At 35.3% G+C, this 16,415-nt stretch overlaps 1 protein-coding gene across 1 annotated transcript in view; it reads left to right on the top strand.

Annotated features, from left to right (window-relative positions):
• Window positions 1-12,523: 12,523 nt before the first annotated feature.
• The window catches only part of LOC131051097 (wax ester synthase/diacylglycerol acyltransferase 11), a 41,832-nt gene continuing 37,940 nt past the window's right edge, over window positions 12,524-16,415 (top strand). The window contains exons 1-3 of the mRNA XM_057985470.2: window positions 12,524-12,772; window positions 14,547-15,140; window positions 15,279-15,351. Of these exons, the coding sequence (XP_057841453.2) occupies window positions 12,575-12,772; window positions 14,547-15,140; window positions 15,279-15,351 (865 nt within the window). The 5' untranslated portion in view covers window positions 12,524-12,574. The remainder of the gene's footprint in view (window positions 12,773-14,546; window positions 15,141-15,278; window positions 15,352-16,415) is intronic.

Raw genomic sequence — 16,415 nt, 5'->3', positions numbered from 1 at the left:
GTAAAAACTTGGAAAACAAGCGCCATGTGTAGCAAGGTCGTCACTCTGCCATCTATCCTGATTCTATCTATATACACTAATAGCTCTATCACGCCTATCCATTCCGATTTGACCCAGTGTCCCTATCCAGGCCTGTGATTGGTCAACACCAATGTCTTTTCTTGTTGATTGCCAATCCTTGTACATCTATTTTCTATCCTGGTCTTGTACATATTTTGGACCTTAATTGGGGGCAAATCCTTTGTCACGATCAAATGATGGAGTTATTGCCATGAACAGTTCAGAAGCTACGACATGTATATAACTCTTAAAGTCCTAAAAAAAACACCTTAAAATCAATCCTGAAAAAACACCTAAAAAATCAAATAAAGTCCTAAAAAATCAAATAGAGTCTTGAAAAAACACCTAAAAATCAAATAAAGTCCTGAAAAAATCCTTAAAAATCAAATAAAGCCCCGAAATAATCCCTAAAAAGAAAATAAGGTCCTAAAAAATCACTAAAACTCAAATAATGTCCTGAAATAACACAAAAAAAATCAAAAATACCCTGGAATAATCCAAAAAAATCGTAAAATGTCCTGAAAAAAGCACAAAAAATCAAATATATTCAAAAACCATAAAAATTGGAAAACATTAAAATTCCAAAAACAATCATTTTCATTTCATTTCACTAATAAATTGTCCCCTTTGTACATAGACAAACATTTTAGCATATAGTCAAACAGAAAACACATTAAACATCGTGCTTAACAAAATCACGCTTTAATCGACAAACTATTCAATCGAGCAATCATTCCAACTGATCAAACTTATCTTATCAATCAATCGACATTAACATCTGTTGGCATTTTTGATGTTTATGTTGTGATTGTCATTGATGGACACACACTTGTATTAAGATCCCCTTTATATGTATGAGCTCATGCTCAACCGGTATTTGTTCCAACCGGTATGTTGTACTCTAGTCTTTAGACTAGTAGTGATTTTGCAGAATGTGTTTTCCCGATCTGAAGCAGCATGTCGACCCCAAGCGGTTCGCAGATCACAAGCGGTACAAGGAAGCAAAGGGGCACAACACATTCTTACCAGTCTTCATTTTTTGTCAAACCGGCAACTGACATCTTTGTCAAACCGGCAACTGGCATTTTGTATGAACCGGTAACACTCTGTGATGAGTTACCAATCGGCATTTTGTGATGAGTTACCAATCCACTGATTGTTTGACGGTGCCGACACATTGACGGTGATTCTTGTGTCGTGTTACTGAGTATGTCTAGATTCACTGAACCTAGGAAATTATAATGTAATCCTATTGGACCGACATGAAATCAGATTCCTTTAAAAGGACATCATGTCTAGGGTTTTAGAAGTTGTTGAAAGAGCTGCAAATAGGGTTTATGTTGAGCTAGGGTTTAAGGTGAAAGAGTAGAGCGATCTTATGAGAGGAGATCGAGTTGTAACTCAGAGTGAGATAGAGAAGACTGAAGTAATGTTGGAATGCATTAGCTGTGAGCATACTAGATCTAACCAAGCAGTTTGTGCTAGTAGATAGATCAAACACTTGTTGATTACTCACATCTTTGACAAGTTTGTAGCCCTTAACCGAGTTGGCCTCAAAGCCTTTGTAAAATCCTATAACAAGGTGGTTCACACATGTGAATCTAAAATCCTCTAACAAGGTAGTCTTTAATCGGACTTATCTCCTAACAGAGATTGAAATTCTTAACAGGATCTGTTCTGGTGAAGAACATTGTAAGACCTTAACCGGTCTGGTTTCTATTTTGCAGATAGTGACTTGTGAGTTCCATCTCACCGTGGTTTTTCCCAGTTGGGTTTCCACGTCAAATATCTTGTGTTATGGTTGTATTGCTTTTGTGGGTGAATGATTTATTCGCATTTTGGTTTGTATGTGTGATAACCGGTTTGATTGTCAAACTACTTTACTGGTTTATCTCTAGACTATGTAAGTGTTTTAGTGCAAATATTTTTGGCATACTAATTCACCCCCCCCTCTTAGTATTCATCAATTGGTATCAAAGCCAACCTTTCTATAAGTTTAACCACTTGGAAAGAGATATGGGAGAATACACATTGAGGGAACTTACTCAATGGCTCACTAAGTTTGAGCAAGCCTATGATGATCTTATGGTCAAATACAAGGCATCTCAAGCAAAAAGAAGAGAACATGTAGAGAGGCTGATGGAACTATCTGAAAGTAGTTCTGAAGATGAAGCTAACATGGAAGCTATGATTGCTGAAGTGAACAAGTTGAATGATTCAAACTCTAATCTGAGAAAGGAGTTGGAAGGACTGACTATTCAGTTTAGTCAAGAGCTTGAGAACCGGAGAAAGGCTGAAGATCTGGTAAAAGATAGAGATCATGAGATCTCCAAGTTGAAACAAGAGATTAGTGCACTAACTGCTCGCCTTCATGAGAGCAAAATGGAGAAAGAAGACATGCAAGGAGAACTGAACATTGCCATCTTAGAAAATGCAAGTCTTATGGAGACAAACACTGCTATTTCCAAAGAACTCTTTGAATCAAAGGAAATACTAGCTAAGTTTGGCAAAAGTACAGTCAGGCTAGAGCAAAAGCTTGAATCATCTAGACTGGCAAAGAATACCAATGGTCTTGGTTTTTATGAACATGAGGAAGGAGAATCCTTAAGGACAAATGCTGAAGCATCAAAGAAGCAACCGACACTCAAAGGAAAAGGTAAGCAAAAATTCAAACCTGTTTGCTTTAACTATCTTAAAGAAGGACACACTGCCAATGTGTGTAAGAGAAAAGCCTACAATAATTTTCCTTATTTTATCAACAATATACCTAGATCCAATAAGTTCAATGGTCATTGTTATGCATGCAACAAGTTTGGGCATAGAGCATTTGAATGCAGGTCTGTAATGGATAACACCGGAAGATATCCTCAGAGGACCAAAGGAACTAGTCCTGAATCTTTTATGAACCAGAACCACAACCGGTTTAATGTCCTCAATCATCAGTCAAGAAGCGGTGGTCATCAAGCGGCAACCAGATGGAGAGAAAGTTGTATGATCTATCATGGTCATGGTCACACTGCTACAACATGTAGAAGGAAGAATGGAAACATGTACAATGGACCTTGGAGAACACCTGGACTTGTTTGCTATCACTGCAACAAACTGGGTCACATTGCAAGATTCTACAGAATCAGAAAAAGTATATCTGATGATATACCGATCACTCAGGAAGGAGAGATAGATGTTGAAATAGTTCAAGAAGACATGAAGAAAGTATGGAAGAAGAAACTAGTATTATTGGAGGAGGAACCGGTTTCTGCACCCAGTGTGGAAATATCTGAACCGGCAAACTAAGCCTCAAAGGCTTAGGGGGAGAAAATGGCAAAATGCTTTCGAACCCCCGGTTAACACCAGTAAAAGACCTTAACCAGTATGCTACACCTATCGCTTGGCAAAAAACCGAAAATGGTAAAGAGGCAAATTAGGGTTTATGCCCTAATATAGGAGCATTAATGATGGTAGGTGAAAGACATGTATAAATGCAATTTTCAAATCATTTCTCACTATCTATTTTTCGAGTGAAGAAAAGTTTTCAAGTGCAAAGCAAAGAGAAGGCGATTTGAGCTTAGATTTCAAGGAATTGGAGAGATTTGAAGGAGATTCAAATATAGTTTGCAATCGGCAGTGGAGAACTCAAAGCGGTGATTTGGCATCCGACGGAGAGCGAAGCAAAGCAGAATTAGGAAGCCCTAAATTCGCATTTGAAAGGTATTTTTCATATTCTTGAAATACTCTTCAATGGCTTCCGCATCTCATACCAGTTCAAACACATCCATTGAGTCAAAAAATTTCATTCAGAGGAAGTCCAAGTATAATGCTTTGTCACAAGTCGCAGCTGGAGTCATAGTTGAAGAAGGAATTTCTGACTATATTGATTGCAAGATAGAAGACATAGGGTCCTTGGCCATTCACACTCAATTAGGTCTATTTTGTGGAAAGGATAAAAGGATCAAACCGGAGTTCAATATCATAGAGAAGAAGAAACTCCATAATGCGGTGTATTTTCTGGAAGATTTCACAGAGGAACACATCAAAATCATCCTGAGCAGAGTCCATGGTGACAAGATGTACCTGGAGAGAACGCATGATATCACGCCTGAGGCAATTCATGCAGTCGCCGGTTTCTGCAACATAGGGGAAGTACCAGCCCTGAGAATGGTAAGCAAAATGGAAATGACCAAGCTCACCGGTTCGACAAGTGATTCATGAGGTATGGCAGTTAATTCTATCAAGGATGAACTGGTAAAATACACCTGCATGGTGGTAGGCTATAGGACATTCTCAGCCAGCAGGATTAATTCTATATCTGCTGCAGCAGTAAATGCCGCTTACCAGATGATTATAGAGGATAAATCATTTGACTTATGCATCGGTATGCAAAGGCAACTCCTGTCAAATCTCAAGGCAATCAAAAAGGACAATTCACTGAGATTTAAATTTGGACAACTACTGGTAGGACTATTTTTCTATTTCTAAGGCTACTTTTCGGGTGTAGGAGATGTCCAGTGGTCCCCTGACCAACCGATAACCAAGTAGGTAAAGGAAAGTGTGCAAGCTATTGGAACTGGCTACCCTGAGATCCTGAACAAATACTTTGATGAGTTCAGAAGAAAAATGAGTCAGAGGATGCGAATCTCAGGTGACATAGTGAAGAAGTAAGAAGACAACATCTGTTTCACTATTTAGGTGGACAAATGTCTAATGGAGGCTGCTGAGCCTAGAATGGAGGAAGTGGAGCCTATGGGCTATGAAGTCATGTATGACATGCTAGAAGGGTATGCTTCAACCCTTATTGCCTTGCCTCTTGATCCAAAGGTGAAGCAAACCGGAACCTACTTGGAGAGGATTGCACCGGTTAAAGAACCATCGGTGAAGAAGGGAAAAGAACCGGTAGCCAAGAAAGCTAAGGCAGTGCCTGCGACATTAGCACCAGCTACCATTGAGACTCCAAAAGTGACCAAGCGGTCACCGGCAAAGAAGAAATCGGAGGCAACACAGGCAAAAGTCTTCGAAAGAAAGAGGAAGACTAAGGCAAATGAATTAGACTCCGAAGAAACTAAGTCTGATGAATAGCCAAAGAAGGCTAGACAGACCAAGAAGGTGAAGAAGAATGAACCGGCAACATCCACACCGGTAAATATAGATATCTCCTCTTACAAACCTTTGACACATTGTCAAAGAACAGTAAAGAATATTAGGAGAAAGTTACTTCATGATTTAATTGATTATTATGATGATTTCAATAGTGAGGAAAAAGATGAAGTACTGTAGGAGATTATTCTTTATTTATGTAGAAATGACCGGTCACCATCAGAGATTAAATCTCAGACACCGGATTCATTGTATAAAGCATTGGATAACAGATGGTGCATTGCCATTGAAAAGGAACAAGAGATTAGGAGAAAGTTTTTGCACATTACTTCCCCGAACTCTCAAACTCAGAATTATTTGATGTATTAGATAAAAATAAAGGTCTCTTCTTCACAAGGAGAAGAAGACTCTGGTTGTTGGAAGGGAGAGTTGATGATGTAGAAAAGGATACACATCAACACATGGCCCATGCTATCAGTTCACACAAAGCTCAAATGGCCAACCTCGAAGCAGAAAAGGAACCGGTTATTTCCAAACCGGATGAAGTTTTTGATGAGGAAGGAAACCTGGTGGAGGAACCAATCGACACCATAGATGTTGATGCCCTGGAAATAGAAGATGTCACTCAGGAAACTGAATAGGGGCAACAGGCCAATCAGGGTGGTGAACAAGCTGTGGACACACAGCAAGCGGCAAAAGACAAAGAAGAAGAGAAAAAGAAGAAGGATGAAGATGAGAAACAGAGAAAGCAGGAAGAGAAAAAGAAAGAGGAAGAGGAGAAAAGAAAAGATGAAGAGAAAAAGAAAGAAGAAGAGGACAAGGAAGAAAAGAGGAAGAAGGAAGAAGAAGAAAAGAAGAAGAAAGAAGAGGAAGAAAAGAAGAAGGAAGAGGAAGAAAAGAAGAAGGAAGAGGAAGAAAAGAAGAAAAAGGAAGAGGAAGAGAAGAAGAAGAGGGAAGAAGAAGAAAAGGAAGAGCAGAAGAGGAGAGAAGAGGAGAAGAAAAAGGCAGAAGAAGACAAGGAAGAAGAGAAGAGAAGAGAAGCGGAAAAGAAGAAAGTTGAAGAAGCCAAGGAATGTGAAGCGGCAAAAAGCTCTCAGGTGGAGACTCTGAAGGCAACCGGAAGTCAACCCTCACCGGTTGATCTCTCTAGTCCTATCGATCTCCAATCTGCAAGCGAGTTGGAACTTATGCAGAGCATCAAGGTTGCTCAAGAGCGCCTTGAGATCATCCGTAGGAAAAAGGAACAAGACATCATTCAGGCAGCTGTAGACACGCTCACCGGTTTAATCCTCGGTACTAATCTTCCTGACACTGATTCATCACTAGCACAACTCAAACTTCTGTGTACTATAGTGGATGATCAGGTGCAGAGCCTAGAAGAAGTAGCTGAGGCCAATGTAAAGAAAGAGCACCAAAAGGCTCTTAATGTTGCTCTGGTGAAGAAACTGAATGAGCTTAGGATTGAACTGTCAAAGGATCAAAAGGACATAAGGAGTGCTTTGGATGAGGGAAACTTGCTACTCAGCAAAATCTGTCAACCTCATCTATTTTGTGATGATGTGCTAGCTAAGAAGCAACAGCTTCAAATGGACTTACAGTCCTACTTAAGCACATTCAAGACTCCTTACGACTCCTTTGCGGCATATGGGCAAACCATTCACCGGTTCTAGATCCAGTCAGCCAAGATAGAGCAAGAGATCAGCACAAGATCTAGGGATTTGCAGGAACTTCAACTGGTATTACTTCCACGACTGCAAATTCTTCAGAAATGCTATTTGAACCTGGAAGCACTGACAAAGCGATTTTTGACAAGTATTATTCATTATTGTCATAAACTCTTTTATATATATGGAAACAGGTTTTTGCAGCAGTACTTTGTCATTGTTGGCAAAGGGGGAGAAGTACATGGTTTTAATTAAAATTTTGATGGTCTTAAATTTTGAAATTTTGATATATCAGGGGGAGAAGTATATCCGAGGGAGAAGTGTCTTTTTTTTGAAATTTTGATATATGCTGTGATATATGCTATATGCTCTGAATGCAAAATTGCTATACACTCTATTGATTAAGGGACAATGTATATGCTTAGGGGGAGCAATTTTGTTAGTGGCAAGTTTTTGTTGTAAAACACTTAGATGTCAAAATTTTATTTTCCTAAGTGTTGCCATCAATGTCAAAGGGGGAGATTGTTGGCATTTTTGATGTTTATGTTGTGATTGTCATTGATGGACACACACTTGTATTAAGATCCCCTTTATATGTATGAGCTCATGCTTAACCGGTATTTGTTCCAACCGGTATGTTGTACTCTAGTCTTTAGACTAGTAGTGATTTTGCAGAATGTGTTTTCCCGGTTTGAAGCGGCATGTCGACCCCAAGCGGTTCGCAGATCACAAGCGATACAAGGAAGCAAAGCGGCACAACACATTCTTACCAGTCTTCATTTTTTGTCAAACCAGCAACTGGCATCTTTGTCAAACCGGCAACCGAGATTTTGTATGAACCGATAACACTCTGTGATGAGTTACCAACCAGCATTTTGTGATGAGTTACCGATCCACCGATTGTTTGACGGTGCCGACACATTGACGGTGATTCTTGTGTCATGTTACTGAGTATGTCTAGATTCACTGAACCTAGGAAATTGTAATGTAATCCTATTGGACCGACATGAAATCAGATTCCTTTAAAAGGACATCATGTCTAGGGTTTTAGAAGTTGTTGAAAGAGCTACGAATAGGGTTTATGTTGAGCTAGGGTTTAAGGTGAAAGAGTAGAGTGATCTTATGAGAGGAGATCGAGTTGTAACTCAGAGTGAGATAGAGAAGACTGAAGTAATGCTGGAATGCATTAGCTGTGAGCATACAAGATCTAACCAAGTAGTTTGTGCTAGTAGATAGATCAAACACTTGTTGATTACTCACATCTTTGACAAGTTTGTAGCCCTTAGCCAGGTAGGCCTCAAAGCCTTTGTAAAATCCTCTTACAAGGTGGTTCACACATGTGAATCTAAAATCCTCTAACAAGGTAGTCTTTAATCGGACTTATCTCCTAACAGAGATTGAGATTCTTAACAGGATCTGTTCTGGTGAAGAACATTGTAAGACCTTAACCGGTCTGACCTTAACCGGTCTGGTTTCTATTCTGCAGATAGTGACTTGTGAGTTCCATCTCACCGTGGTTTTTCCCAGTTGGGTTTCCATGTCAAATATCTTGTGTTATGGTTGTATTTCTTTTGTGGGTGAATGGTTTATTCGCATTTTGGTTTGTATGTGTGATAACCGGTTTGATTGTCAGACTGCTTTACCGGTTTATCTCTAGACTGTGTAAGTGTTTTAGTGCAAAGATTTTTGGCATACTAATTCACCCCCCCCCCTCTTAGTATTCATCAACATCATCAGTCCTTGTCAACATTATCATGGGTCTTATATAGGGTGTAGTATACTCGAAACCAAACTGTGTCCTGTCTTAGACGTGGTATTGCATTTCCTAAAACCAAACAGCATGATCATCCTTTCAGCATCGCATTATCACTTTTGACAACAAGATCAGAATGGTTGTTTGACTTGTTTGAATTTGTGAGTCTTATCTTTTTATTTATTTATATTTGATCACGTTCCTATGCTACTCGATGATGTCACTAGGTGATTTAGAGTGGTCGGGGTGGTTCATGGTCATTTTGGTTTTGTCTTCTATTTGCAGAGTGTTTTGTAGCATTCTGGGGCAAGTATGTCTTGGGTGTTTGTGATAAGTACATTCGCTTTGTGAACACCACACATACCTCAACCTTTGACACACCTAATGTCTTGGGATTTCTTGATTCATTGTTTGTCTATGAAGTGTATGTATTATGCAAAGGGATTGCATTATTGCCCTGACCTTCATTGCCACAGTGTGCCGCATCCATTTTTCCATATCAAATAAAGGCTCTCACCTATATTGTGCATTTTTGAAAGCAATTTTTTCTTCACCACTAACTGTTCTTCGTCTAATTCCTTCTTACTAACATTTCTTATGTCAGTCCTTGCAATCATCTTGATTTAATCATGGCGATATTTTCGATAAATTGGCCTTTCTTCTAAATTTTTTGCCAAATTTCTCGAGGGGGCACCCTTGTAGCCCACCATTGTTGGGGCAATGTTTTATGCCATTTTTCTTTACTATTTTTTGAAACAACGCTCATAATCACATTGTCTCAAAGAGGGGCAAAATGGTCAACACTTGTGACCTGCCATACTTTAACATGTCTGCGTGACCTTATTTATGGTTTTCACATCTTATTGACATTTTCTCTATGTTGTGCATTTGATCTTTATCATTTGTCAGCATCTTGTCATTCTTTTGCATCTCTTTCTTATTCGATCCCAATTCTCTCGCTTTTGAATTAGGTCTTGTTAGTGTCATCTTTGAATTGCAATCATTGGTTGTAATCAACCTTATCATGTCAATTGGACATTGTCAATCCTAATTGGCATTGAATTAGGGTTTTGTCATAGTTTTTTCATCAGTTTCAAGTAATTATCAATCATAATTTATCATTATCATTTTTTGTCAATTTCCATCAATCCCTATCAATCTTGATCGATTTATCAATCATCCTTTATCAAATCACTCTTATCAATTTTGATCAATTTGTCATTGGTCTCTATCATTATGAATTTAATAAACTTTTGGTCCTTGTCCATTATCTTCTTGATCATGATCGACGTCATTCATTTATAAGATTAATTGTGTTATGACATTGGTTTGACCTATTTCATTCATTTTCTCCTTTCTAGGTTTAATAATTCTTTAATTATTAATCCTTTACTAATATTTCTCTTAGTATAAATGAATTTATTCATTTAACCTATGTCTTGTGTCACAATTAAATAAATCATTCAATTGGCTAATTTTGTGGACTAATTAATAAACCATCTAATTTCCTAATTTTTTTAATTTCTCTAATGTCCCCTTTTCCACCTAATTTCTAATTTTCGAATTTCAAAATCCCACTAATTTCTCCTCTTTTTAAGCTTCCCTTTGTCATGATTTGTGAAGCTATTTTCGTGGCTAATTTGTCATATAATTTGGAAGCTATTTTTGTCATGTGCATAATTGTGTCATAATTGATGAGCATAATTTGCTCTCAATTTGTCATATTTTAACATGGAACTTGTTAATCAATTTGTCATAAATTTTGTCATTCAGTTAATGCCATTTTCAAATCAATTTGCCTTTTTCGAATCAATCATTCTAATTTCATGATTTTCCTCAATTTTGGTCTATAAATTGAGCTTCTTTTTTCAATCATCTTTTTCAACCATATTTTTCGAGTATCCTTATGTTGTCAATTTCACTTGCAAATCTTGCTTTCACTTGCAATTGTGCTTTGTAGGTGAGATCCACAACATATTTAAAGGAGAAAGAGAAACAATGGAGGTCAATTGAAGGAGATTGTATTTGGTTTGCATTTCTTGTTTATATCTTATCTTCAATTCTTTTGTTGAATGTATTAGGATCCATTTCATTGCAATTTAGCTTTTGTGGTTAGCTAATTGATATTGCTTTTATGTTTTCCCAAATTCCTAGCTACACCTACTTACATATGTTATTGGATTATTGAGGCAATACCCCTTATGCTATTCCCAAGATTCCTTTAACATCAATTTATTCTCTAAATCATTATCCTCCTTGAGGACATTATTGAAGGCACAACCATTATTATTGTGGTGCTCAATAGGTCCACTCCCAAGAGCTTCCCCTCTTCTTGATAGAAAAAATCATGCACAACAAATTTAGTCACATCCTACCTCTCACCACTTTGCTTCACCATTGCTCCTACTAGTGGAAATCTAGGTTGGTTTTACTCAAACAAGTTCTCTAGACTAGCTCTAGCTATTTCTCCCACTTGTGACTACTAATGAAACTCATGGCGAAAATGTTAATAATGTAATGATGAATGAGACCTAATCATTGTTGCTTCAGACCCCACAAATATAGGGGCATATCAAATGATTAGGATCCTCCTCCTCTTCCATTTACATTAACTATCTCCATTTAGAAGTTGTTAATCATTATATGCTCCACACTATATCCACATTTGGATTTGAAAGGTGTGAGTTTTTCCATCCATTCATTTTTTTTAAATACGAGTAACACTATTTTATAAATAGTAATATAGACACCATTCACTACAAGAAAATGAAAAAAGTTGCCATCAATGTTCAACATCTAATATTGTCAAAATCATAATGTATAGAAAAATGATACAATCATATTAAAAAATTATAAATATGTAATATTGTATTAATAAAATTATTAATTCATGTGTCCATCAACCATTCAATAGCACTAAATAACTAATGGTGTCAAAAGAAAACGGAAAATATTGTTATGAATGTGTAAAATACAATATTGCAAAAATTAGAATGCATAAAAAATAATATAATCACATAAAAATTATAAATATATAATATTCTATTAATAGAACTATAAATCCTTGTGCCCATCAACCATTAGTAGCACTCAATAAATAGATTGGAAATTAAAGTGGTCGATTTATATACTTCATAAGGAAAATGATGTGGACAGTAAAGATTTAGGAGGAACTAAACATTTAAATCAATCAGCAGCACTCTCAATTCTTACAAAAAGAACGACACAGCCATGCAAAAAAATGGTTTGTCTACTCCTGCAATCTTTCACTCAATATACTCAATGCTCTATCAAAAGTTGATGCACAAGCTACTACTCCTACCTACCAACTCATATGCATCTACTTAAAAAGGAGAAAAAAAACAATAAAAAAAAATATTTCTAATCTGAATAGCTAATTATTTTGACTATTTTTTTTTGGCATTGAGTCATACCCAATCAAAATCTGATATTATATTGTTTAAGATCTGTGAATGTATGAAATTAGCTATAACAACTAAAAAAATTATTTCTAATCTGAATAGTTAATTAATTATTTTGACTATTTTTGACATTCAGCCATACCGAGTCAAAATCTAACATTGTTTAATATCTGTCATGACTAAGAACAGTATCGATTCATCTGTCTTGTAAAAGAAGTGAAAACTTCCAAGTATGATATTGAGGAAGCCCCAACACCCAATCTCTGAGTATTTTGGAGTTTGAACAACCCATTGTAGATATCGAATGGTACCAAGTCCAGGCTTGCAGATGCAATTTTCAACTAATGAATTGAATTTTCCCACACACTAATGGAAACTTTCAACTAATGAATTCAATTTTCTCACCAAAGTTGATGAACAAGCTAATACCCTTACCTGCTAAACATATTCTCACAACTCACAACTAGCTATTTATTTTGACTACCTATCAATTATTTTTGTCTACATAATCGATTGAAGTTGGGAGGATTGTATTCATCTGTATTGTAAAAGAACTGAAATAAGCATTGTTGTGTACGTAGAAGATGGACTTGGAATCTTCAAATTATGCTTTGGAATCTGAGCCAGTGAGCCCAGGCAGCCAATCTCTGAGTACCTCTGTAATGTCTCTGGCTATAAACATTATTATGGAGTTTGAAGAGCCTATTGCAGATTTCAATCGTACCAAGACCAGGCTTGCAGATGCAATTTTGCCCAAGAACCCACTTCTATCCTGTATTCTGGTACTTTTATATCAACCTCTCTTCTTTTAAGAGAGGCAGCAAAATAATGCAAATACAATATATATTTATATTCATTTTCAGTGAATACAATGTTTGATATGTAGTTGAGTTTATATAGTTTTAGAGTGAAGTGTGAGTGTTCTCAAATGGTTACTTTCTTTACTATTGTTGATATAAAATCTATGTAAAACTGTATTAAATGCTATTTTCATGTTTAAGGAGGGAGGATTTCATTATGTGTTGAAGGGAAGGTATATATATTGTTGAAAACATATAAATATGGGACATATCTAATTTGACTCTAAAATCTCATTATTGTACGATGGATAACTTTCGTGTTATGTGGATAGAAAAACTGTAGAATAGGCACAAAATGGCTGCGGGGTTTGACACAAGGGCTTTGGCCGTTGTCCCCCATTATAGTATAACATGAAAGTTATCTGTGTAGACGAAACATTTTTGAAACCAGAATAACTACAGTCATAAATGTGAACATATTTATATCTATATAATAAATTGATGTGTTAACTATTAAAAAAATGAAACACATAATACTTTGATTTGCCTTTACATGCTATCAAAATTACATGTTTAAATGGAATCACTTGTAATTCCATTCTAATCCATCTAAAGTTTTTGTATAGAGAGGCAGATTACCAAAGCAACGTAAAAATACCTAGGTGATAAGGAGAAAATACATATCTATTATAAAATAATCATCCAGTGAGAAAAAAAGAAAATACATATGATTTTGAGTATATACATAATAACAATAATAAGTCTACAGCTATGTGTAGTGGGCAATGTCATACATATCAGCCGACATGATCTTTGAAGGACGTATGAGCTTGTTTGAAGGAAGGCTGTGATTTTTTGGAGGTGGTTGTTGTTAAGAAAGTACATATATGTATATACATATATATATATATATGTATGTATTTGTATATATGTATATGTATGTATTTGTATATATATATGTATATGTATGTATATGTATGTATTTGTACATATATATATATATATATTATATATGTATATGTATATATATATATTTATTTATATACATATACATACACATACACATAGACACACACACACACACACATATATGTATATGTATATAATACACATACATATACATACATGTATATGTATGTATCTGTGTATGTATATATACATATATATACATATATATTTGTATGTTTTGTGTTGTTAGTGAGGAAACTCGAGTGTCAAGAGTAAACATGGTGCTTAAACTTTTATTGTTACTATTATTTGCACATATATTTTAATCTCTATTTTTTTTATGTTTGGATAGTATTTCAATATATGGAATTTTTTATTAGATATTTTAATGCAAGACTTGTTTTATATGAAATTGTCTTTCATTGTTTTTATTGACAAGTTGGTGCATTTAGGTCTATATATTTGATCAATTGATTTTAATGTACAAGAAGAGGATAATTTAATTAGTAGAAAGTTAAAAGACTGTGATTCTCATAACATTCAAAAAAGTAATCAACAACATCAATAAATAAGTTAGCATATACTATAACTATCAAGATCATTATCTCATTGTAAATCTTTGAAAAAAAATTCCTATCCTCTTGAATATGATATTTGATATCATTTACAACAATAATTGCAAAAGTTCATACAAGAACTATTTTAAAAACCTAATCCATCTTTAAATAATATTAATTATAACGAATTATTTCAATCATACACACATATTATTTTTAGTATATTGATAAATATTCCTTTTTGTTTGTAGGAGGATGAAAAGGGAGGAATGATGTGGAAGAAAACAAAAGTGAATGTGGATGACCACATATTTATTCCAAAATTTCCACCTGGACTAGAGTGTTATGATTCATTGGTGAATGATTATGTTTGCAACTTACATCTAAAACCTTTCAATTACTCCATTCCACTTTGGGAATTACATGTAGTTAATTACAAAACCAACCGATCAAAAGCCACCTTCATAATTAGAGTTCACCATGCAATTGGAGATGGCATTTCTTTGATGTCTACATTATTTTCCTTTGTTACTAGAGCTGACAACCCTACTTTGCCCCCAACATTTCCTCAAACCAAAAAGGTAAACGTCCTTAAGGAAGTGAAATTACAAGACACTCACAACTCACTCATACTGAAAAAAATTCAAAGGTTGTGGTATATGGTATTGGTGTTATGGTACACAATGCTTGATGTTATACATTGCTTATTGACATTGATGGGATGGATGGAAGATAGCAAGCTGCCAATGAGAGGACCTCCTGGAGTGGAACTTTTACCCACCTCTATTTCTCATATTGAATTCCCCTTACAAGATTTGAAGCAAATAAAGACTCGAATTGGAGGGGTATGATTTTTTCATATATTTTCAAAGAAAGTATCCAAAATGTTTTAAAGCAATTTTGAAGAGAAACTTGTTTATCTTACATTTAAATTACCAAATATTTAAACATAGTTCTTACTTTGTATTTTGAATTTTATATAGACAGTGAATGATGTGATATCTGGAATAATTTTTTGTGGAGTTCAACGCTATGTACAAATTTCTCTTTTGGCTGGTATGATCATTCTTAATGCCCATATTCCTCTTGTTAAAATTTGATTGCAAGTTCATGTTATTAATAATTTCCTAAATTTTAATTAAATTTTGTTTTCATTATGTTAAGTAGAGGAAGGGCTTCCAAGCTTTCAAAGCTATGTACAATAGTATTGGAATAGAATTACAAACAAAAAAAATACTAGGAAGCTAGTTAGCAAATAACAACTTATTATAGTCGAACATCAGAAAAATAATATAGTAACTCCCAAAAAAGATTCATAACATGGTAGATCCGCAAAAGAAGGCTCATGAACCAAATAAAAAACCAAAGAGGGATAAAAAGAAAATCTAGTACAAAATATTGCAATCTACAACCATTGAGTATGGAGTTTCTACCTTTTTAGATGCACTATTAGAAACCCCTTTCTTCTTCACCTTCTTTTAAGGTTCAACATACCCTTCAATGTTTTTCATTTTCTTCTTCTTGTATCTTGTTTACTAGAATGTATAACCACACCCACAATAGTTTAATAATTAGGCAATGTTATACCAATAGGTTTTTGTCTTCTTTAATAATGAATGGCTTATAATGCACAACACTTGCTGAAGGTTTTGCAAATGGGGTTGTAAGCTAAGTGGGTTTAACCTTGGAGGAAACTCTGGTTAAGTACACTTGAGCTAAAGTAATACTGAGATGGGTGACCTTCTAGGAAGGCCCAATGCTTCACCTCTGTGAGCACCACCTTGATGCAATGAATGTTAAGTGGACCATTCGTTCTCATGAGAGATGGGTTCTTGTGAACCTCTACTCATGAAACATGGGTCAATGAGTTTGACACGAAACCTACAGAGTTGAATCCTAATACCAATATCATATTTTACTTCCTACTTATCAAGTTTTGTTTAATTAATTACCAATAATTACATTTTTAATCAATAAGAAATTCTGATTTCTTTTATGCTCATAATTTTTTTTTCTATTTTAAAGTAGATATGCAAAAAAATTAATTGAAATTATTTTAGAATATAATTTGTTAAGACATTTAAAGTCTTTTTTGATTGTTCATAAACTTTCACTTGTCA

The sequence above is a fragment of the Cryptomeria japonica genome, chromosome 6 (assembly GCF_030272615.1).
Source record: "Cryptomeria japonica chromosome 6, Sugi_1.0, whole genome shotgun sequence".
In the NCBI taxonomy this organism is placed as follows: Eukaryota; Viridiplantae; Streptophyta; class Pinopsida; order Cupressales; family Cupressaceae; genus Cryptomeria; species Cryptomeria japonica.
Note: the sequence above shows the minus strand (reverse complement) of the source record. Positions and strands in the feature narration are given on the sequence as shown.